The 23,895-nt window shown below is 46.4% G+C and overlaps 2 protein-coding genes across 5 annotated transcripts in view; one reads left to right on the top strand and one right to left on the bottom strand.

Annotated features, from left to right (window-relative positions):
- Positions 1–17,934, top strand: part of PLG (plasminogen) — a 99,148-nt gene extending 81,214 nt beyond the window's left edge. For all 3 annotated transcript variants that reach the window (XM_053295080.1, XM_053295074.1, XM_053295064.1), the window contains exons 15-19: positions 649–723; positions 1,217–1,357; positions 7,914–8,020; positions 11,417–11,562; positions 16,625–17,934. In XM_053295080.1, the coding sequence (XP_053151055.1) occupies positions 649–723; positions 1,217–1,357; positions 7,914–8,020; positions 11,417–11,562; positions 16,625–16,789 (634 nt within the window). In that variant the 3' untranslated portion in view covers positions 16,790–17,934. The remainder of the gene's footprint in view (positions 1–648; positions 724–1,216; positions 1,358–7,913; positions 8,021–11,416; positions 11,563–16,624) is intronic.
- Positions 17,935–20,459: 2,525 nt separating this feature from the next.
- Positions 20,460–23,895, bottom strand: part of SLC22A3 (solute carrier family 22 member 3) — a 55,335-nt gene continuing 51,899 nt past the window's right edge. For both annotated transcript variants that reach the window (XM_053294954.1, XM_053294945.1), the window contains one exon: positions 20,460–23,780. In XM_053294954.1, coding sequence (XP_053150929.1) covers positions 23,726–23,780 — 55 coding nt within the window. In that variant the 3' untranslated portion in view covers positions 20,460–23,725. The remainder of the gene's footprint in view (positions 23,781–23,895) is intronic.

Genomic DNA, 23,895 nt, shown 5'->3' with positions numbered 1-23,895 from the left:
TTTCTTACATGTCTGGCATGGCATTCTGTTAAGCAATGGGGTATTTTGTATTTTTTTCCACAAAATAATGTTCTGGAAGGGTGTTTTCCTGCTGTATAGTCTGTTATTCAGAGACCATTAATGAATGGTGCCAGATATTGCCATCATCTGTCCATTAGGACAAACCTATTGCTATGGCTCACCAACTTGACTTTTATCATAGTATATGTGTAACTTGAGGCTGCACATGTTTGCACAGAAGTAATTTCCGGTGGCTGACATGATGTTATGTCAGAGTCATAATACTGCACTCCAGGGTTGCTGTGACATTGTAAGGCAGCCCCCACACTGTTAAACATTGGTGGTTACGCTCGCATTGCGTTTGCAGTTCCCCTGTTATCATGAATGCAGAAAACTACAGAAGCACTGCTAGTGCACCCACTTGTTCTTAACAGCATCTGGGCTCATTTAAGCCTCTGCAGGCGCCCTGAGGTGAAGGGCTACTGTTTCGTAATGCTGTGTATCATGTCAGCTACCGAGTTCAGTGAGACTTCCTCTCAAATAAGGAGGGCAGCCTCAGCATGCTGTGGAGCACAGGGCAGTTTTGTGTTGGGAAGTGTGCATTGCAGAATCTGAGACAAAATCTCCCGCCTTTCCCCTCTCTTTCAGGTTCAACATGCACTTTTGTGGAGGTACTTTGATAGATCCACAGTGGGTTGTCACGGCCACTCACTGCTTAGAACGGTAAGTTTCTAATGCAGCTGATTCTTGCTCCAGACAGACAAGCAGCAGAATGTGTCTGCCAAGTCAACACGTTGTTATGGGCCCTCTTTGGGCACACTGACTGCACTATAAACTTAGGGGCAAGCTAGATGTGATGGCAGGAGATCCTTGATGAGCAAATGCACCAGTGGGGCTCCCAATTCTGACTGAAACCATGACATTGGAGGAATTTGTCTTTCTTTCTTTCTTTCTTTCTTTCTTTCTTTCTTTCTTTCTTTCTTTCTTTCTTTCTTAGAACAACTCTTTCCCCCTATGCAATTTTCCCAGTCCAAAGCTGCTATTTGTCCTACAGGGCAAAACATAGGTTCCTATGGAAACATATGGGGCAGTGCTTCAGCTCAACACTGTCTCCAATAGAACTTTCAGAGGATTCTGCCCTCTTCAGCCATGGAGAATCAATTCTGAGTCCCAGTTATCTGGATTTTATTTCATATGATCAATCTACATCTTTCAGGTCATCAAAAGCTTCTTCTTACAAAGTGGTCCTTGGAGTGCACACAGAGAGGGCTGCAGAGACATCTATGCAAGAACGGGTTGTCAAGGACATGTTCAAAGAACCAAGTGGGGCAGACATTGCCTTGCTGAAACTGAGCAGGTATGCTTTGGGCCACAGTATGTCTCTTCAGTTGTTTCTTTATTGTTCAGTTAATGGCTGGGTTCATCCGTAATGCCAAACCAGAGTTAAATGGGGCACAGGTTGGAACTGCAGTATGTCTGGATGCACAAAACTGCAGTTTCAGCTGGAAGCAAGCTCAATTTGCCTCACCAAACTCTACTGTAATTTGAACCTTTGGTTTGCACAAAGGTTTGCTGCTAAGACCTCACCAAAATGTTACACCTAACTCTGGATGCCGCCATAACTGCAGTTTCATGCCAATTTCCAGACATAGAAGCGGTGGCACAGACCCGCCCGAACATGTTACTGCTCCATGCCTTTGGTGTTTCTCACAGGTTGCCTCTTGGAGAACCAGCTCCACCCCTCCTGCTAGCTATGCAGCTATGGAGTTACCAGGCAGCAGGGATGCCACAACGCCCCATTGCAGCCTTGAGATCCTCTCAAGGACATTCCCTGTACCAACTCTGTGCTTTGCTCCCCTATCCTAGAAAGCAGGAGGGAAAGGGAATGAGATGACAGGATTGGCACTAAGCTCTTTTCTCCCTGATAAGGCAGCAACAGCACAAGCACAAACACTCCAGGTGGCAACATAAGCATGGCACCCCATCACAGTGCCTGGAGGGATGCCCAGGGCCAGCTCCAAAAGGCAGCAGCAGGCAGATATTCTTGGGCAGCCAAGTTGTTGTTGTTGTTGTTGTTGTTGTTGTTGTTGTTCTTCTTCTTCTTCTTCTTCTTCTTCTTCTTCTTCTTCTTCTTCTTCTTCTTCTTCTTCCGCCGCCAGGCTATGGGGACACCCCCAAACAATTCATGAGAAGAACCATCAGGGGGAGGGGGGAAATTGCCAAGCAAGATTGCTAATCATGTGTGATGACAAAACATCCCCTTCTCCCACAGATAGCTCCCTCACGAGAGTGTCAGGCCATTGGGGCACTAAATAGAGCCAGATTGCTGTGTGGAGAGAAGCTGTTGGGAGGGGTACTCCGGAGACTGCTTTCCTTGTCTTGGTGCTTGCCACCGAGTAACTATTGGAGCATGCCCCTGCCGGCCCATCTACCCATGTGAACATGTGCACCCTTGCCTGTGCCCCTGAAGGGCGACCCAGCTGTCCTGAGACAGCTGGAAACTGGGGCTCCCCTCTCCCATAAATCCATGCACCTGCAGATCTGCATATGGCGCAATGCCGGACTGAACCTGGGGATTTTGAATGGGCTTAAAGGTCTGTCCCTGAACCTGGTGTCTCTCTTGTCAGCACAATTACTTGAGGGCGGTAGGTGCTTATTGCCAGGTGTAAAGGGTGGCCCCAGGGATACTTGATCATCAAAGTTATATTTTTCACATTGAAAGGCTGAGGAGGGAGCCCCAGCCCATTCCCTTTGGGAGTTTGTGCTCCCTAGGCTTACTCATGAGCAGGGCTGGTCATGGCTTAGTAGTGCTTAGTAGTGTTTAGTAGGCTTAGTAGTGCTCCAATATGTCACCCAAATCTATTTCTCCATGTCAACATCATCAAGAGAAGGCATATCCTCCCTGAATGCCTGCTTGGAAGCAGTAATGGGCTGGATAAGGGATAACAAACTGAGACTGAATCCAGACAAAACGGAGGTACTTATTGTGCGGGGTCGTCACTCGGGAAGCGATATTGATCTACCTGTTCTAGATGGGGTCACACTTCCTCAGAAGGAACAGGTACGCAGTTTGGGAGTGCTTCTGGAGCCACACCTTTCCCTGGTTCCCAAGTTGAGGCAGTGGCCAGAAGCGCTTTCTATCAGCTTCGGTTGATACGCCAGCTGCGTCTGTTTCTTGAGGTTCATGATCTCAAAACAGTAGTACACTTGTTGGTAACCACCACACTTGATTACTGCAATGTGCTCTATGTGGGGCTGCCTTTGTACATAGTCCGGAAACTGCAATTAGTACAAAATGCGGCAGCCAGGTTGGTCTCCGGGTCATCTCGAAGAGACCATATTACTCCTATATTACAGGAGTTGCACTGGCTGCCAATAAGTTTCCGGGCAAAATACCAAGTGCTGATTATAACCTATAAAGCCCTAAACAGCTTAGGCCCACAGTACTTAAGAGAGCGTCCTCTTCTGCATGATCCCCATCGTCCACTGCGTACATCAGGGGAGGCTCATCTGTGGCTACCTTCATGTCGTCTTGTGGCCACCCAGGGACGGGCCTTCTGTGTTGTCACCCCGAGACTTTGGGACGCACTTCCCATGGGAATAAGAGTCTCCCCATCTCTAGCAACTTTTAAAAAGTGTCTAAAGACTTATCTTTTTACCCAGGCCTTTTAGCTTTTTAGCTTTTTAACTTTGTAACTTTTTAAATTTTGGATTATTTATTGATTGTTTTAAGCTGTTTTTAATATTTAATTGATTTTAATGTTTTGTTTTTATTTGTTGTGAACTGCCCTGAGACCTTGGGTTGGGGCGGTATAAAAATGCGATAGATAGATAGATAGATAGATATGTCGGAAGTGCACTACCATTGAGAAGAAAGGGCCACCCATCCAGGGGTGCACTGCTCAATAAAGAGAGTGGAAGGACACCCCCTTTCAGCTCATGAGAAGAACCATTAGAGGGGTGGGGAGAGAATTGCTGAGTAAATTCAGCCATGATGCCTGGCGGCAAAACATCCCCTTCTCCTGTCAATCTCTTCTTCATGAGAGTGTCAGGCCACTGGGGCTCTGTGTCAAGCAAGGTTACAGTGCAGAGAGAAGCCGTGAAGAGAGATAACCCCGGATACTACTTTCTCTGTCTTGGCAGCTGTCATCGAGTAGCTGTTGGAACGTGCCCTTGCCAGCCCATTCGCCCATGTGGACATGTGTGCTCCTGCCCTGAAATGAAGTCTGGGTCACTTTAAAATGCCCCCACACACATGATTCCCCACTCTGGCAGATCTGCATACAGGGCGATGCCAGACCTGAACCTTGAATTCTAAATGGGTGTAAAGGTCCATCCCAGTGTCTCCTCCCTCCCCTCCACACAGATGGCTGGGGCATGGCACATGGAGCATCTAGATGTCCTTTGGGTGCATGGAAGTCTCCACAGGGAATGAGGGTGGGGAGGTTTAGGGGGACCTGTTCTATATTTTTCCATTGAGAATTTGGGGGCCCACACAAGCAGGGCCCCCTGGGGTGCATGAGTGGGTAGGCTGGCTCAACTCATAAGCTCGCAATCCGTGACTCATGAGTCTCGCAGCCAGACAGCAGGATCTTGGTTGGATCTGCATGGACTGCTTTGCTGGGGGGAACCTTCACAACATCTTCCCAGGTTATGGTGGGACCCCACTCTCAGCATCCTTTGCCCTCCCTCATCTACAAATCCCTTCCTAACATGTCTCCATGTTCCCCTCTTCTCCTTTGGCAACAGCATAATACCACCCCCACTGCACACACACACAACTCCCCCTAATGATTCATGCTTGTGCGGGGCTATAAGGGTGCAGGGCTCCTTGGGAGTGCCAATCACTTGCAGAATAAGTACTGCTATGGCATGGCATGATATGGAAGGGCACTGCATGGCATTTAAATGGACTTAAATGCCCTTTCCATGCCGAGGGCAGGTGGAGCACTCTGAAAATGCATGATCATGCACAACATGTCCCCTTCAAGATCATGGCCAATCATGATCACCCCTGATGACATGGTGACGCTTTGACTACAGTCGGGCCATGGAGCTTGCTGGGATCTGCCTCAGAGGCCAAGCAGCAAGGAGGGGCTCTCTTTTCATGGAACTGGAGTTTGGCACGCCATAGTTTCATGGACATCTGCAGCACAATTTGGAGTTTCAAACCGAAACTTCAGGTTCACCTACCTCCACGTTGGCGTTACGTATGAACCAGGCCAGTGTGTTATTTTGTGATGTTGTAGCTACTGAAAAAATGAAACAGAGTTGGTGCTGTTATGTGTGAAGTAGCCCAAAGTGGTTATGGCAGTTTAATCACAGGAACATCCTCACCTTTTGAAGGGTATTGGTGTGGTCATAGTCCCCACAGGAGAGGTGATGGGGGGCAAGCACTATCCCCTGCTCAACCCCTTGCTGAATCATAGCAATAGCAAAAGCAATAGCAATAGCACTTACATTTATATACCACTCTATAGCCAGAGCTCTCTAAGCGGTTTACAATGATTTAGCATATTGCCCCCCAACATTCTAGGTACTCATTTTACCGACCTCGGAAGGATGGAAGGCTGAGTCAACCTTGAGCCCCTGGTCAGGATTGAACTTGTAACCTTCTGGTTACAGGGCGGCAGTTTTACCACTGCGCCACGAGGGGCAGATTTGTCCAGTTTATGACATTAAAATAAGGCTGCAGTTTTAAGCCTATTTATTTTATTTTATTTTATTATTTGTTTGTTTGTTTATTTCATGTACAACAAATTTAAAAGGACGTAAAAACACACACCATTTAAGACACAGTATAAAAACAAGCGCTGCACTCGCAGCATGGCCAGCATTTGCTCCAAAATGGGGCACACAGCCCCATTTCAGAGAGAGGCCACGCCCCCTGCTGCATCTGACATCAGACGCTGCTGGTGTCAGACGCAGGGTCAGGCCTCTTCACCCCGAGCCCCGCGCCCCCCACGGGATGGTGCTGGCCAGGCCAAACATGTAATATTTTAGGGCACTCTTCAGCGAGCCTAAACTGTGGATATACTTGAAAGTTAATTCCATTCAAAATTAATAGAACTGAGTTAAAATATATGTGTTTAGGGTGAGAGTATTAATGAAAAAATACTAAATGAAAATAATAATAAATGTAACATGTGAGACAGGGATTCCACCCCACCACCCACACCACTGAAATGCACTTTGCCTCTTCTGTGCCCCACCTATATTTTTATTGAGTGTAGCTGAAATCACTGTAGATGCAGGCAGAAACAGTTTTATACAGACAGCATCATGAATGGAACAGTGCTCATGCTTTTTGGTAGCTAGCTGCTGGAGTCTGCAACATGTATGTCCACATTTAAGGCTTGCTTGCTTGCTTGCTTGCTTGCTTATTTATTTATTTATTTATTTATTTATTTATTTATTTATTAATTATTTGCATTTCTAGACTGCCCCTTCCAAAGAGCATTGCATGGCTCTGGATTAATGACCCTAATTGCAGACTTGCAATTAATTGCAATTGCAATTAATGACCCTAATTGCAGCCTTGGTGTCAACAATGACTTGCATGAAATTGCTGTGATTTGGTATCAGTATCAGCAGTGATTTGGTACCAGTACACCCAGGGCTTGTGCTTCAGGAGGAAACAATGTGTGGTCAAAGGGTTCTCATATTACACCTTTGGACTACAAAGGGTGAAGGTAACCCTAACATCCAAACAATGCATACAGCAAGTTCTTCACCTGTCATATGATGCTAGCTTTGCAACTTAACCAGGTACATACCAGCAAGCTGAATGATGATCAACCATCAGTCTTATTGTACCTCCTGCATACTTTAGACCAGCGCTGTTCAACTTCGGCCCTCCAGGAGATGTTGGCCTACAACTCCCATAATCCCTATTGGCCACTGTGGCTGGGGATTATGGGAGTTATAGTCCAAAAACAGCTGGGGGGCCTAAGTTGAGCCTGCCTGCTTTAGACTGACTGCCTTTAGACTTATGTGCATTCTACAAGTGGCAGATGTCTTTCTTTGTTCATTCTTCCACCTTATTTTTTTTTTAATGCAACATTAAAAAAATAACGGTTGCAAGCTGGGGAAATATGTGGGTGTTGATTAAATTGCAGGTGCTAACCAGCTGATGCCCTCCACAATTCTCTTTTTTGCTACAGAAGATGAACTGGTTTTTTTCCATTCTTCGCCTTGGAACTTTTTCACACGGGGCTTTTAGTTTGCATCTCCTCCGGAATGGATGGTGTGCGTTCACATATTGGCTAGGTTTACAGGTTTACCCGAAGTCCCTGCAAGTTATTGAGGAGTACTTCACACACGATTTGAGATTTTTGTTGCATGTTAGAGTGTAGCCCGATTTATATTTGGGATTTTAAAAATCTACTTTTTTCCCCTGAATTTTTTTTGGGGGGGGGGCAACTTTGAACTCGCAGTAAATTCATGGTAAAGCCTGCTTCTGAAAATGCTCTTGGAAAGGAAAAGATGCATTTGTATTGAACACATTGAAGGCATTTCCATATCGCTCTCACTGCTCTAAAAATTCTACTTTGGTTTTCATTTCAACAGTCTGATCCTATGCAAATTTCCTCAGATTTATTTACTTGCAAGTAAATATGCATTGGTTCAGACTGCAAGAGATGCAAATCAGGAATAAGAAGAAAGCATTTAAATTGGATATTCTATCCTTGGCTTTCAAACTCTCAGAACCATGCTTGCTTGGGAGTAGCAAAGCTCTTTCATAAACACAGGCACAATAAATAATACTAAACCACTAGGACTGTCTCACTTAGAAATACAGTGCTGCTTGAAGATTCATGGGGCATAAAACCTTTCCTACGATTCTGCACGGGGTAACTGGAATCACAGAAAATTGCAATCAAAGTCAAACCACTTCAAAATATTTCTTTCAGGCCTGTAGAACTCACCAATGAGGTAATACCAGCATGCTTGCCTCCAGCCAATTCAATGGTAGCAAACAGAGCAGAATGTTATGTCACCGGATGGGGGGATACAAAAGGTGAGTTAATTCTAAGTAGCAAAGGATCTAAAGTACCTAAGTAAAGTACCTTTGCATTTCTTCCTTTCCTCATTCCATAATTTTAATCTCAACTGTTTTTATTTTGTTTTACACATGGGAAGAGTCTGAATACTTTCTTCCTGAAATGCAACTGTTCACTTGGAGGAAGTTTGAAAACATCTGTATAATAGATACCCTGATTGTGGTCATTGTGCTCATTCTCTCTGAGGTGCTTCACATGAATAGTGTGAAGCACCATTAGGGTTTGTGCGGGGAAAGCGGGCTTAGCCTGCTCTCCCCGCACTGGGCAGGGAGCCATCCCTGGGTGGCCAGATCAACCTCCCACACAATTGCTAGCTCTGTTATGGAGACAGCAGGAGTAGCGGGGTTTGGAAACCACACAGCCTGCGGAAGTCTGAGGATGCCCCACATGGAGAGACCCCGAGGCTAGGAGGGTTGTTGGAGTCTCCCAGCAGGGGTCTCCTCAAGAGCTGTCACAGCGCAAAGCCGTGCTGCGGCATCTCACAACCGCAAAAATGTGGTTAATGGAGCGAGCACTCTGTTAACCTTGTTTAAGGGCAAGGGTTCCTAGGCAGGCTAGTCACCATGGAACCACCAGGCTCGCGGGCGAGCCCGGTGGTTCCAACGATCACTGGAAAATGAGTGAAGCTCCTTTAGCCCACTTTCCAGTGATCATAGGAATAGCTTCTCTGTGGAGCTATTCTGACGATCAGTGGAAAGCGGGCTAAGGGTGCTTAGCCCACTTTCCACCGATCGTGAGACTCACTGGGCTCGCAGCCGAGCTGGGTCACCTGCTTTTGTAGCCCTCCCCTAAGCCCGGGTTAGCAGAGCGAACGCTCTGCTAACCCAGGCTTCCTGATCGTGAGTAGCCGCGGTGCGGATCCGCACCAGGGCTACTCATGAGTAGACCCCTGGAGGGGAGGCGAAAAGCCACCTACCAGCTCCGGAGGTTAGGGATGTGCATGGTCTGGAGTCCCCACCGGTCCGGCACGGGGGAGACTGTAACTTTAAGTGGGGGGGGTGGTAGTACTTACCACCCCCCGCCGCTCTTCCCCCTCCGGCGCTGGTCCTTTGAAAAATCTTCTTGGGGCGGCAGAGTTCCTCCCTGCCGCCCCTGCCCCCATCGCCGTTCCTTAAGATGCAAAAGAGACAAGTGCTAGCGGCGTGCATGCGCCCTGCGCAGCACGCGCGCTCATCTCTGATGCTGCTGCGCGCGCATTCCAATGACGCCGGACCAAAACCATGCACACTACTACCGGGGGTCTCTCCAGTATGCCCTGCGCGCTTGCACAGGTCATACTGGAGCTTCTGGGGGGGCCGCGTGGCCTCCGAACTCCCCAGCCCCCACTCATGGAGCCGGCAATCGTGTGGGCGGCCGATCCAGCCATCCAGGGCTCCCGCCCTGATTGACTGCGGGGAGAGCAGGCTTAGCCTGCTCTCCCTGCTGAGCTTCACAAACCGAGTCCCACTGATCATGAGACCCGGCTCAGAGTGTCATTGCTCTCTCTCTCACTTAATTGGATGTGTTTTCTTTTATATTGGATGATGAAATCACATTGCTACTACCATTTCTATAATGTCTAAGGTGTTGTGCCCAGGGTTCTGGGTGGATACACCCAATTCATCAAAGAGTGGATCACCTGGTCAGCAATCATGGTTGAGGAAGACTGGTCTGCAACTTGGTTCTAAGAAGAGAGGAACATGTGTTTGAAGTCATAGTTCAACATAAGTTTGGCAAGCTTGATTTTTGATGTTTGCTGGAAGTGTCTTGCCTAGAAATTCCAGTGAAATATCATCCACAAGGTGACTGCATATAATAAGAGGAAGAGGAAGAGGAAGAGGAAGAGGAAGAGGAAGAAGAAGAAGAAGAAGAAGAAGAAGAAGAAGAAGTTGTTATGTGACCTCATCCTGAGTCTTGACTAGTGTAGTTCTATCCCTTGGATGCAGCACTTTTAGCAATTGATTTTCACCATGCATATTTCTTGTGCCCATCTGCACAGTATGTCTATGTGAAATGAAGGTATATGCAGTCTCAGAGCAGAAAGGCTGGTTTAGAGTCCTCATGTTTCTTTATTAAAGATGTACAAATAGTCCAACAATAGCTCCTATGCTGGATCTTTGGAAAGAAACAGTCAGGGGGAATGGTTGGTGCAACTAACGATTCTTATATGATATCCCACTCTGGACAGTTCAGAACAACATGCAGGGGGTGTAGGCTGGAACCTTTTTTGCTTCAATGATAACCTCGGGCTATTTGTAGAGTCACAAATCACTGGGACCCCAGTTTTCTTCAGTTTCTGCTGCTGGCAGATACTAAGCAAGTATATGCCTTTAGTGTAAGTAAAGTAAAGTGTGCTGTCAAGTCAATTTCAACTCCTGGCACCCACAGAGCCCTGTGGTTTTCTTTGGTAGAATACAGGAGGGGTTTACCATTGCCTCCTCACGTGCAGTATGAGATTATGAGGCGAGTCTCATGATCAGTGAGACCCGCCTTCAGAGGGTTTGCGGGGAGAGCAGACTTAGCCCACTCTCCCCGCAGACGATCCCCAGACAGCCCAGGGTGGCCAGATCAGCCGCTCACAGGACTGCTGTCTCCATCACGGAGCCAGCACAGGCTGTGGGGATTGGGGGCTGCGTGGCCCCTGGAAGTTCCAGGATGCCCCGCGCAAGTGCGGAGTCGGGAGTCTTGTTTCAGCCTCCCGCTGGGGGTCTCCTCCTGTGTTGCTGTTGTGGCAATGCACAATACAAAAGACGGGGTTAGCGGAACACTCGCTCCACTAATCTTGGCTAAGGGGAGGGGGAGTTGGGAGAGTTTGCTGCCGGGAGCCACATGGCAGCAGACGATCAGCAAAAAGCGGACTAAGGCTCCCTTAGCCTGCTTTTTGCTGATCGTGAGAATCTCCTCTGTGCCTTTCAGCATCTTCCTGTATTGCTGCTGCCCAATATAGTAGCAGCAGGGATTTGAACTGGCAACCTTCTGCTTGTTCGTCAAGCATTTCTCCGCTATGCCACTTAAGGTGGTCTGCCTTTAGTATAGATTAGATTCCAACAAAAATGCTACAGAACATGTCAGAGGACGGGTTCAGTGGCACACAATTGCCGCAGTTGCATTATTCTGTTTAATAGCTGCAACATGGTTATTGTTATGTGTGTCAAGCTGTTAAATTGATCTGGAATACCACTAATCTTATCTCATAGCATGGAGAAATGATGTCTTTGAAAGGATCCTGTAGAATTAAGTAGGCTTTACATAAAAGCTGAAACAAGGAGAACACTAGAAAGTGAACTTGATCCCTTAGCCTCCACAGTAGATCATGAAGTTCATGTTCAGGAGCTGCTCATTCCATTTAATCTTTTTTTCCCTTGTTTGCAAAGGAACTGGAGGCGCAGGCTTTCTTAAAGAGACTGGATTCCCTGTGATTGAAAACAAAGTGTGTAACCGCCCTGAACATCTGAATGGCAGAGTCAGGAACACAGAACTCTGTGCGGGTAATATTGATGGTGTTTCTGATAGTTGTCAGGTAAGAGAAGCTGGTGATGACACGCTTGGCATTATACATGACAGAACTGACATGTGGATAGTAATTTGTGTGAGCCTTGACAGCTCAGCATTCCAAACCCTATTCCACAAAAAAGGCTAACTATAAACTGGGCTTAACTATGCATCTCATAGGACCAAAGATGTAGGATAGAAATCAATTTATAGATCCAATAATGTTCATTTGGTTGGATGGGTTCAGACTGAAGATACTTAGCAGAGCAGCTGTCCAGCTAATCCTCAGAGGCCCACATATAATGCAGCAAAATGCGGGTGGTTAAGCAACACCCCCACTAATGTGTGTATGTAAACCACTGCCTGTGGTGTTGTGGAACAGAGCTCTGACTTAACATTGGGCAACAAAAGTTGTGCAATGCTGCTTCCACTGGAAATAAAGGAGGCAGTGGCATTGAACTGCAAGTGCAGAATTTTAAATTGGAGCAGAACTGCCCTGTTCTGCAACACTGCAGGCAGTGGTTTCCACACACATGCAGAGTCACAGGCAGTGCTGAACTGCTTGTGTTTCACTGCGCTGTATATTGGCCATTGTCTCCCAGAAAGACACACTATAGCCAGCACTGCAGTTCTTCTTTCTCTCCTGCACATTTTGGTTGTAGTCAAGTGATAAGCAGCCCCATGGCTGCCACTTTAAATCAGACCTCCTTGTTACAAAGGAGGGAAAGGAGGAGCCATGGACATCCCCTCCCCTCCTTCCTTGGGACCTTTAAGGCTACGGTTATAAAACAGGTGACCCCAGAAATTGAGAACCACAGATTTTAAATCTAATAATAAATTTTATTGAATACAAAGCGAGTCTAAGATTATCTAAACACACAGTATGTGCCCACATGTCACAAAACATGCAAGACAGAAATGCATGTTCTGGCATTCACTTAACCTATGTTAGAGATTATGCTTTTATGTGTGTAGATGCTTTAATGTGTACTAAATATGGATTATTTTTATACGGGTCTATTATCTTGAACCTAAGGAAGGGGGAACCAGGTAGAATGAAACACCCTAACTGATGTTGAGGAGAGCTTTAGAACTAAAACAGGGCATTTAAACACACAAGAAAGGTGAGTACAGAGTAAACCCAATCTGAGAGAGAGAGTTCAGGTTCTTTAGACAGGCCAGTCCAGTCCAGTCCGGGCTTCCAGAGTTGAGGTCAAATCAACCTATCTCAGAAAGCTGAACTCACTCAGGAAGACAGCTGTGTTTGTGAAGGGAGAAAGGCTGTTGGCCAGCCTTCCTGGGTGTAACTTTACTCAGGGCAAGATCATGTAAATAAAGCACACAGAGTGATTGAATGCTAACATCTTAGTGAGACTTTAGGAAGATTGTATGCAAATAGACCAGGAGTGAGAGCAAATGAAGTAAAGGCAGGAGACTTTAAGAGTCCAACCAGCATTTCTCTTACCTTTAGACTTCCTTCTTAGCTCTAGAGAAAACTAACTGCTCTCTCCCCCTTCGTTCAGTACTAACATTTCTCTTACTCTTAAACTATTTGCCGGAATTCTTTTCTTAATTCTGGAGAGGACCAACCACTCTCCCTATCAAGGAAGAGAAGTCTGTCTGGGCCCCCTTTAGCCCTCTAATCCAATATAAGATAGACTTTAATCTGGCTTTTCTGGCTAAATCCTCACATGTGCATGCGCGCACATACGCACGCACGCACACACACACAAACACACCCATGTTCATCCAAAAACAAAGGATGCAGAAAATCATAATAGACTCCTTGGGAGTGGAAGAAGGGACAGATGATACACTAACATCCCTGTCCAGCATGCAGGCAATGAAGCCAAGTGACCAAAAGCTGTGCTGAAATGGGCAGCAAGGTGAGCCATCTTAGGGTACAACCCGAAGATCTTGCACCCCAAAAGGGAGAAGGAAGGTGTATGTTTGCATGTAAATAAAAGTGAAGGTATGGATGAAGTATAGATGAGACTCTGAATGAAGGTATGGATGAAACTCTGAGAAAAGGTATGAGTGAAAACTTCCAGAGAGGTTTGGGTAGGGAGGGGACTTCTTATACACAAATAAAAGACACAAATAAAAACTTCCAAAAATAAAATCTCTGAGAACCAGACCAAAGATAAGATGATCCAAAAAGTGCTGATGGATGACAAGATGTAACACCCTCATTATTAGCCAATAGTCATCACAAATATGGCCACATAAGCCTAACACCTTCAGACTTGGATGGATGTAGGGCAAAAGCAACTTAACAATCTTACTTGACAAAGAAAGAATGTAAAATCCAGAACAGAGCAATGAAAAAGGTGGGGGTGGCAATGAGTGGCCTGTTTCTAAGAAGGGCCGAGAAGAGAGGCCTTCCAGAGAGTCAGGGCTTTTTAGGGAATTCTGGGAGCCTTCTCTGGTTTCTCACATTTAGGATGTCATAGTTTCCCTTCCTCACTTCCTAGACTACTTTTCTGACTCCAGTATTTACACTGCACATCTGGACTCAAAACAAAGGTCCAACCCATTCACATGTCAACCATATCCGGGGGAATGCACATTTGGCAGTGCCTGTAACAACATGAAGAATACTCTGTGTGAGGAACTAGTCATATGTTGTAACTGTTCATGTGGTACCTCCAATCCTAAACGTGTTGTGTAGCAGCATAGTGAGGACTGAAGTTCCCATGTAGAATCAGTTTGCCATGTGGAGCAACTTCCCTGCAGCTGGATTTCAGACAGCCATCTTGTCATCTGAGTTCAGCTTTCACTTGGAAATCCAATGATCCATTGACAGCCATTCATCCAGTGAATTATAAAATGAGCATTATAAAATGGGTGGGAGGCCAGAAAACACATGATGGAATTGATGTTTCCTTCAAGGATCAGATTACCAGGGTATCATCTAGGAATTGCCATCAGTGGGTGAAAAATCATCCAATGTAGAATTCTGGCTCGATTAACAAGGAGAAAACTGCTAAATTGCTCTCTTTGTTTTAAATAAGGCAATGACTATCTTCACTATCTTCTATATATTTATTTCTCCTAGGCATACCTGTCACTAATCCCATGTGTGGCAGCTCTCGCGAGAGTTCGTGAGCAGCTGCCGATTAGGGACAAGGAGAAAATAGGGATGCCGGCCGCCAGCAGGCAGATGGCCAGTGGGAGGTGGCCCAGCTGCCAGGAACTGGCGGGTGGGCGGGAGGAGGTGGTAGGCCGGCTTTCCACCTCCCGGCTGCAAGGAAGTGACAGGCTGGCTTTCTGGCAGGTGGGGGGGAAGGGAAGAAGCGGGCTGCTCCCGCCAGTGGGTGGCCACCCAGCAGGAGCAGGCAGTGGAGGCGGGCTGACCCGGCCACCAGGAATTGGCTGGCGGGTGGGAGGGAGGAGGAGGTGGGCCGGCTTTCTGGCCAGCCAACCAGCTAGAAACCATAGGCGAGTGGGTGGAGGGAGAAGTGGGCTGCTCTCACCAGCGGATATGAAGCACATATATGGTTCAGTGTCTGGAGTGACTCTGTGCACATCTCCATGTAGGGACATTCCATGTGATCAAGACCTCTGCCTTTGCAGGGTTAGTCAGATGTTGAAGCATATGCACACAGGTCAGGACAGAGTCTGCTGTCACTAAAATATTGTCCTACCTGTCTATGCATGTAGAACACATTGGGGCTATTCTCAAGATCTGCAAAAATCGGGCTAAGCTCTCCTAGCCCGATTTTTGCAGATCGTAAGAACCATCAGGCTCAAGGATCATAAGAACCATCAGGATAACCCACTCAAGAACCCCTGCCCCCAAACCAGGTTTGCAGAGCGAGCGCTCCGCAAACCTGGTTTTCTAGAACATGAGTAGCCATGGCGTGGCATTGCAGCGTGCCTACTCACAAGGAGACACCCTGGAGGGGAGGTGAAAAGCTGCCTCCCGGCTCCGGGGGTCTTGCCAGCATGTGCTGGAGCTCCCCCCCAGCCCCCGCCGGCTCCGTCACGGAGCCGGCAATCATGTGGGCGGCCGATCTGGCTGCCCAGGGCTCCCTCCCTGCGCACTCAAAGAAACCGGGTCTCACTGATTGTGAGACCTGGTCCATTGAATTAAATATTGAGGTTGTTCATACATTCAGCCTAGCCCAGGCTAGGGCAGCCCAACCTGGGCTAGACTACGAGTGTGAAGCACCAGGATTGAGCCCGATCCCAGTGCTGCCCCTCCACCAAGAATGAGTTTTCAACCTGGTGTTTAGCTGAGGTTAAGCAAACCTATGGTTTGCTTAACCTTGGCCGGCGATTGTCTAGGCAGTTGCTACCAGGTTAAATGGCTTCCCCTTGGCCCGCCACAATTTCCGGTAGTGAGCTGGGGGATGGAGCAGCCATGCCAAGCACAGTGCATCCTAGGATGCAAGAGGGGGCAAGTCCTCCCACTTCCAGATCCTGCGGACGCTGCACAGCCGCTCGTGTGAGCGTGAGGCATGGCAGAGGCTGCTCATCTACCAGGGAAGGCAGGTGCGTTCCTGCCTTTCCCAAACCATGCCCAGCAGCAGCAGCTGTGAGGTCGGTGAAAGAGCTCCTTGTGTCTTCTTGAGGGAAATCAGGGACAAAGGAACAAGCTCAGTTCATTCACAGATGGAAAAGTCTCCTCTCTCAGTAGCTACAGGAACACTATCATTTTCTTCTCATTCGAGGAATTGGTATTTTAACAGAGAAAACAACAGGACAAGGGGCTTTTATAGTTTAAAACCAGGAATTCTACAGAGCCAGAGCTAGGGGGTAAAATGTTGAATGAAGTCCTGGAGTGAAAGTTTTCCAGAGCTGTGGATTTGCTGGGTGGCCTGGGGCAAGTCACTATGAGAGTAACATTAGCCTAATTTAAGAGGCTGTCATGATGGTCCAGAGGCCTGTTAGTCCAGCTTCAGAAGGTCCTTTAATGTCAGTGAGCCATGTGCCCTGTATCTGATTATCTGTATGCAGGAAGCAAAGGGCTAAAGTAGCACTGCAGGCAATAAAGTCCTTCTTGCAGATGTATAAATCATTTGTTTCTTTTCTAAACCGGTATTGCTGGGTTATATCCTATTCTTTTGTTCATTTACGTCTTGTAGGGTGACAGTGGAGGGCCTCTGGTCTGTGAAGAGCAAGGAAAATACATCCTTCAAGGTGTAACCTCCTGGGGTCTTGGCTGTGCCCAGCCCATGAAACCTGGAGTTTATGTTCGTGTATCTCAATATATTCCATGGATTGAAAGAACAATGCGTCTTTATGCATGATCCCTTGTTGAGTGCAATGTCCACAGAGGGCAAAGGGATTCCAAATGCAATGTTATGAAATAATTTACATGAATGTAAAATTAGTATCTTGTACATCCTGTAAGCTGCACAACCAGGTTGGCTCGTTTTGTTGTCTCGTTGCAACATTGTATTTTACACAAAACACTTATTTGTGAGGTGCTTTTGCTTGTTGAATAATGGGCCAAACTAGATGTGACGAGATCTGTGAATAGGATCACATTCTAAATGGGTTGATATTAGCATCTGTTGGAGGGTGGAGATAACATATAGATTCTTTATGAGTACCTGTATGTTTTGGCCCATGGAACAAATAGTAGCTCGGAGGGATTTTCACAGGAAGATGGCATGAAGAAACCCACACTACCACAGTTCCAAACCAACCCCTAACCACAGTGTTTGCCAGTAACCCCTAAACATTTAGAAGATCCTACTCACAGATCTCTCCTCTCCCATCTATTCTGGTCCTTAGCTGGAGCACATACTTTACAACTTCACTGAATGCCATAGCAAATAAAATAAATTGTTCTTAAATTTGTTGTCTTCTTTCATATGTGGTGGTCCTGTGGGAAGGCAAAGGATTTCTGGGATATGATATATAATGAGTTGAAGAAAAATTTTAAAATGACATTTCCTAAGAAAGCAGAATCCTTCCTGCTGGGAATAACGCAAGGAGAGTTTTCCAGAAGGAATTTAACAATCTTTATGTATGCAACCACGGTGGCTAGAATAGTATATGCGCAGAAATGGAAGAACAATGAAATGCCCTCAAAAGATTGGCTGATAAAAACTTTGGAATATGCTGAGATGGCAAAACTTACAGTACTGATAAGGGATGAAAACCTGGAATGTTTTAAAGAAGATTGGAAACCATTCTTACTATACTTAAAGAACTATTTCTCTAATATTGATTTTTCAGCAGGGCTTGAAATTTAGTAATAGCAGCAGGTTGAGTAGAGTAAAATCGAGTTTGTAAGGTATAGGATATATGTTTTGAATTACTATAGCAATGGTTGAATTGTATAATTAGTGATTCGCACAGATTGGCAAGTGGGTAGTCAACATTTGTTTAAATGGAGATTGTTAAGATATTGTAAAAACCAATAAAATTTTAAAAGCAAAAAAAATTTGTTGTTTTCTGATCTTCTAGCGTTATATCTCAATTTTCAGTATAATTCAAATCTAACCTTTCTTGATTCTTTCTGAGCTAGGGGTGTGTACGGACCAGTTGCTGTGGTTCGGTCAGAATTTGAACTGGCTGGGCTGGTCGGTTCAACGAACCGGCTCGAACTGGTTTGAAGCAGTTCACTGGTCTTGTGGTAGCAAGCATGACTTGCCCCCTTTGCTAAGCAGGGTGTGCCCTGGTTGCATATGAATGGGAGAATACATGCATGAGTACTGTAAGATATTCCCTCTTAAGGGATGGAGCCGCTCTGGGAAGAGTATCTGCATACTTGCATGCAGAAGGTTCCAATTTCCCTCCTTGGAGTCTCCAAAACAGGGTTGAGAGAGACTTCTGCCTGCAGCCTTGGAGAAGCCGCTGCCAGTCTGTGTAGACAATACTGAATTAGATGGACCAATGTTCTGACTTTTTATATGGCAGCTTCCTATGTTCCTATGTTGATTGAACTGGCCCAGTTCACGACAGACTGGTTTGCAGTCAAACCGGTCCATGCACACCCCTATTCTGAGTTATTTAATTCCAACAAAGTGATGAGTGCCCTCAGCCCGCTATTAGGTGGTAGCAGCTTTTCTTTTCGGCTTTTGGATGGCATCCTCTGTCACAGCCTTGCCTTCAGTAACATAAAGGACCACTAGTATAATTATACTGGTGTAATCTATGCATAAAAACTTAGGGCTAGGAGCAACTTTCCTAACTGGGGCCAATGCTTTCTCCAGCTGCCACAACAATAGGAACTGCTGCTGCTGTATCAGTGTGTAGTCCAGTCAGGCCCACAACCAGAAATTTTGTAGTGAGGAAAAAAAGGATACCCAGGGTGTGTATATGTATGTGAATTTATGCAGAAGATTCACAACCTAACTGGGTAGTCTAGTTTAAAGGTACAGAGCTGCATTAAATATAAATAAAATAACATTTGATTTTATACAACTTAAAAACAAGTCAAGTGCCTAATGTTTGTCAGTTATTTCAGTATCTTTCCATTCATCTCAGTGTCTTTGTACACACTTCCAGAACACCTGGAAGACAGAAGCAGGTTTAATTCCTAGTGAACAGCTGGCTAGAACACAGCAACGAGCAGTGTGGAGAGCCAGATGGGGTTAGGTGGGGAGAGTGGGCCAAGCCCTCTCTCCCTGCACACAATCACCCACAGAGCCCTGGGCGGCCGGATCGGCCACCCACACAATTACTGGTTCGGTCACAGAGCCAGTGGGGACTGCGGGGATCGGGGGCCGCCTGGACCCCCAGAGGTCCCAGGTGTGCGGGACATCCTGGGGAGACCCTCAAGAGCAGGAGTCTTCTCGTGAGTCACCGCAGCGCGGAACCGCAGCGTGGCGACTCACAATTGCCAAAATGGGGTTAGTGGAGTGCTCACTTCACTAACTTTATGGGGGGGTTAATTGGGCTAACCACTGGAAGCTGTGTGGCTTTTGGTGGTTCCCACGACCACAGGAAAGCAGGCTGGGCCCTCTTAGCCCACTTTCCTGCGGTTGTGAGAAGAGCCTCAGCCTCTATGTATGCTTTTCCTTATATGTTTCCACAAATAAAAGAGCAAGAAGCTTTCATGAAAGCAAAAGTTTAGCTGAAAGTTTGGGGATCGGGTCTGGACTGAGGGAGCCAGGCAGCCTTCCCTGTGAGGGCCACATTCTAAAGATGGCTTAAGAACACTGTTCCCTCTAAGGCGTGCGCATGTGCTCACAAGTTCTTGGATGTCCACTCAGTTCATTTTAGATCCCACTCAGGTTGAATCATGCCCTTATTGTTTGGGTGACCCAGACTTATTGGCTGCCTTCCCCCTCCACTCCCTACCCTTGATCTTATTTGGAAGACACAGGAGACAGTGGGGAGAAGAGCATGCTCTGAGCTGGAACTTTTTAGGTGCTCCCCATTACTGCTTCCTCTGTCACTAAGACTCTTTCCTTCTCCCTTTGTGTGGTTGAAATGGGAAGGGGAAGGCACAGAGCTGAGCACCTTCTCTCCATTTCCTGTGTGCTGGGGCTTGGTGAAGGGACTGGGCATCTCTCACACTCAGTGGCAATCTAGTTGGGATGATGGGAGTTGTAGTCCAACAGTATCTGGGGACCCAAGGTCGGGAAAGCCTGGTGCACTGGTTCCTGCACTAAGCAGGAGCCAGGAAGTCTCTGTTCAAATCTTGTCTCTGCCAGTCTCTCAATCCCTCCCCACTCTGCAATATGGGAGTGGAAATACTGGCCTATGTTAGGGGCTGTACATGAAGCAAATTGATGAAAAGTGCCATGTAAATATTAAATTTATTTATTTATTTGATTGGTTGGTTGGTTTATATACCACCCTTCCAAAAATTGCTCAGGGCGGTTATTCACCATCAAGAGCCTATAAGCCATCCACAGCCAATAAACTTTTAATTTTACTGTCAGCCATAGAACCAAGTTGATTCAGGCTTCTGTCGTTGTAGGCAAGAATTCTGAACAGTTCAGTACAAAGCAGACAATCTTAAACAAAGAAAAACATTTATTCAAATATATCAACATATAACACAAATTTGGTGTACATGAAAATGAACGAAAAATAAAGTGCATTCTCACTAATATATTATTTTAACTTTGATAATGAAGACAAAAAATGGGAACAGGACACAAGTTGTGTCTCGGTAAGTCTAATGAAGTAATGGAGTGGACATAATTAAGCAGCCAATAATAGCAATTAGTAGCTCTGGATTGGAAGGATGTGCATTTTCATATAAATGCATAAAGATGCATCCAGCCAGTTCAGTGCGGATGACAATGTGGATGTACATGCAGATGTGTATCTGCACTCTCTCTACATATGTGGAAGGCTGCTTTTGCTCACAAAACTCATTGGCTAGACTGGGGCAGTGGAGTTCTCCTGCACGTAGTGAAGACACAATCCTTTGCCTAGTTCTCAGTCAGAACTGTGTGCAGCAAGAAGAAATTGTGTGGTTTGTTTGGCTAAGGAAGTTGTAGGATTCTAACAGGGTTTGGTGTTGCTATAGGATTAGCACTTTTGTGCTTGCTACTGTACTCCTGTAATATTTGCTCATTTTTAAAGAAGTAAAATATTACTACAAATATTATCTATATTATTAATTCTCCAAGACAGGCCATGCGTGGGGACGTGGTAGAAAGGAGGTGATTGGCTGACAGAGTTTTCAAGCAGAATCACCTGATTGGGCAGTGGGGATTCCATATGCAGATAGGGAGAAGGAGCCTGTGAGAGCAGAAGCACCATGGTGACTGGGCAGTGGGGATTCCCTATGCAGATAGGGGGGGAGGAGCCTGTGGCACTGTGGTGACTGGGCAGTGGGGATTCCCTATGCAGATAAGGAGGAGGAGCCTGTGATGGTTAGTCAGTTGGAATGCAACTGATACTGGTTGGAAGATGGTCGTGATTGTAGAAGAGAGGAATCTATCTATTTATCTAAATATAAGGATAGTGGGCAGGGGTCTGCGAAAAGAGGGAGGAAAGAGCCCCTTCAGGAGAAGGAGGCTGCCGTTGTGTGAATTAGATGAGGAAACAAGATGAACAAAATCTGTTAACTCAGGGAGGGAGGGAGAGAGAGAGGGGAAAAACATGAAGGGAGGGTGAAGAAAGAGTGGGGAAGAGTGAGTGGAAGAGAGAGAAAGAGAAAAAGAAGGGAGGGGGAAGAGAGACAGAACGAAGGGCAAGGGACGGGCCCGAGCCTGTCAGAAGCCTGAGGGGAATGAGCTGCCATGGCAGCACTAGCAGCAAGGAAGGGCCCAGTCAACCACTGCTGCTGTTTGGGGCTACCGAGGTCATTGTCAGAGGGAGGCAGGCAGGCAAGGGATGGGCCTGGGCCTGTCAGTGTCCTGAGGGGAGCGAGTGGTCATGGTGGTGGCAGCAGCAAGGAACGGCCCGGTCAACCACTGCTGCTGTTCCTGGGGGGAGGTCTCTGGGGATAGGGGATGCAGCTTGGCCAATAGGCCGCAGTGGGATGGAAGCAACGGGATGGAGAAGGAGCAGGAGTGCAGCTCAGGTGAGAGTGGGAAGATCTCTGAGGTGAGGGGAGCAATCAAGTACTAACGCCCAGATGCTCTAGAGCGTGCAAGAATTCCAGCATTGAAGTGGAGAGAAATAATGGCGGTGGTCAGGATGCAGAGGTGGAGGGCCAGCAGGCGAAGCCCCTCTGGCCAGAAGAGGTAGGTGGACGGTGGGCGAAGCCTCGTCGGCCAGGAAGAGAAGGCGGTGGCGGGGAGAAATAATGGCGGTGGCGAGGAGGTGGGCAGACGGCGGGCAAAGCCCTACCAGCTGGGAGGAGGAGGTGGGAGGTGGCAGCGGGATGGCCTGGCCCTGGCCCGCCCAATGGGGAGAGCTGCGAGGGGAGAGAGCTGCAGGGTGGGGGGAGAGCGAGCGAGCTGTGGGAGGGAGAGTGAGCCAACGAGCGAGCTGCGGGGGGGAGAGCAAGCAAGTGAGTGAGCTGCGGGGGGGAGAGCGAGCAAGCGAGCAAGCTGTGGGGGGATGCAACAGGCTCAGTGCACAACTGCACAGATGCTCTGTGCGTGGTCAGCTAGTTACAATATAAAATAACACTGTTCTCTCGCACACAAATAGAACGGGCCTAAAAAGGCTATCGTGAATTTCCCACTATGCAGAAAAGAGGGAACTTAAAACTATTGATACCAATGCACATTATTGCTGTTACACATCACATACTCGTTTTGTTCATTCTGAGTAGGAAAACTATATCATAGGCAATCTTGAAAGACAATATATGCATTTCATGCCAAGTACCAACAATAAGAGGGAAATCTTGGCTATTGATAATTACCCCCACCTCCTGGCCTTCAAGTCAACAATCGCGCAAACATTTTCTCTCCTTTTTAAAAGACAAGATAAACATACTTGAGCCTTCATCAGAACACTGTAAAGTTTGATCAGCTGATGTTCTTCAGTCAGGGACTGGTGCACGATCAGTTCTTCAGTTTACAGCTCTGTTTCAGCATCTGAGTGGGAAGCTACATTCTCTCTCTGGGCTCTTTATAGAGCCAGGCTGACAATAGCAGTCCATCCCAGATCTTAATGCCTTTATTACTGAGAATGAATGTGGTGCAGTGAATAGATTGCTAAATTCAAATCCTTGCTCAGCCAAGAAGATCACTGGTTGGTCTTTGGAAAGTAACTATTCAGGTGATTGTGAGGTAAAAACAGGAAACCACCTCAGCTACCTTGGAGGAAGGGTGGCACACAATTGTAATCAATAAGTCTTTACTCTTGTTTGTGTATGTTTGAAACAAAAAATACTCTTTTCCCATTCTGCCTCACTTCAGTCCCACTGAATCCTTTGAGTAGTTTTGTTTTCTGGTTTCATCACGACGTTATGGATCCTTTTAGTTTGTCTCCCAAAGAATCCAATAATAGTTTGAAACAACTGTTCTCCCTATTTAGAGAAGGTGAAGGATGACCAAGAGGACCAGGTATATACAAAGAACCAAGATCCAGGTTAAACCAATATTTAATGGAAGTAATTACTCTCCTCAATAGCCACACACAGAACAGTTTCCTATCTGGAAACAATAGGCTCAAAAATATGTTCATATTTTCAGAGTTGTAGAAAACACTATGTTTATTTTGAATGTCTTTATATTTTAAAGAATGCATTTAGAGCTATTTATTAAAACACAACTGGATCCATCTTCTCCATCTGGCAGGATGATGCTGTCTAATGGACATCAAATTGCAAATCAGCAGGTTGATAATGCTCTGGCAACATTGGTAAAAGATCAAATATACATGCTGGATCTCTGATGTTTCTTTTCCCCACAACTTCTTCTGAAACTGTAGTCATAAGAAAAGAGAAAAACACACACAGAGAGACACAAAGACTTGCTTTAATTTATCTGAAGCAGTAATGTATGGTTTTTTCAGATCATATCACTCCTGAGATCAATGC

The sequence above is a fragment of the Hemicordylus capensis genome, chromosome 1, assembly GCF_027244095.1.
Source record: "Hemicordylus capensis ecotype Gifberg chromosome 1, rHemCap1.1.pri, whole genome shotgun sequence".
NCBI lineage: Eukaryota > Metazoa > Chordata > Lepidosauria > Squamata > Cordylidae > Hemicordylus > Hemicordylus capensis.
This window is presented reverse-complemented; position numbering and strand designations above follow the sequence as displayed.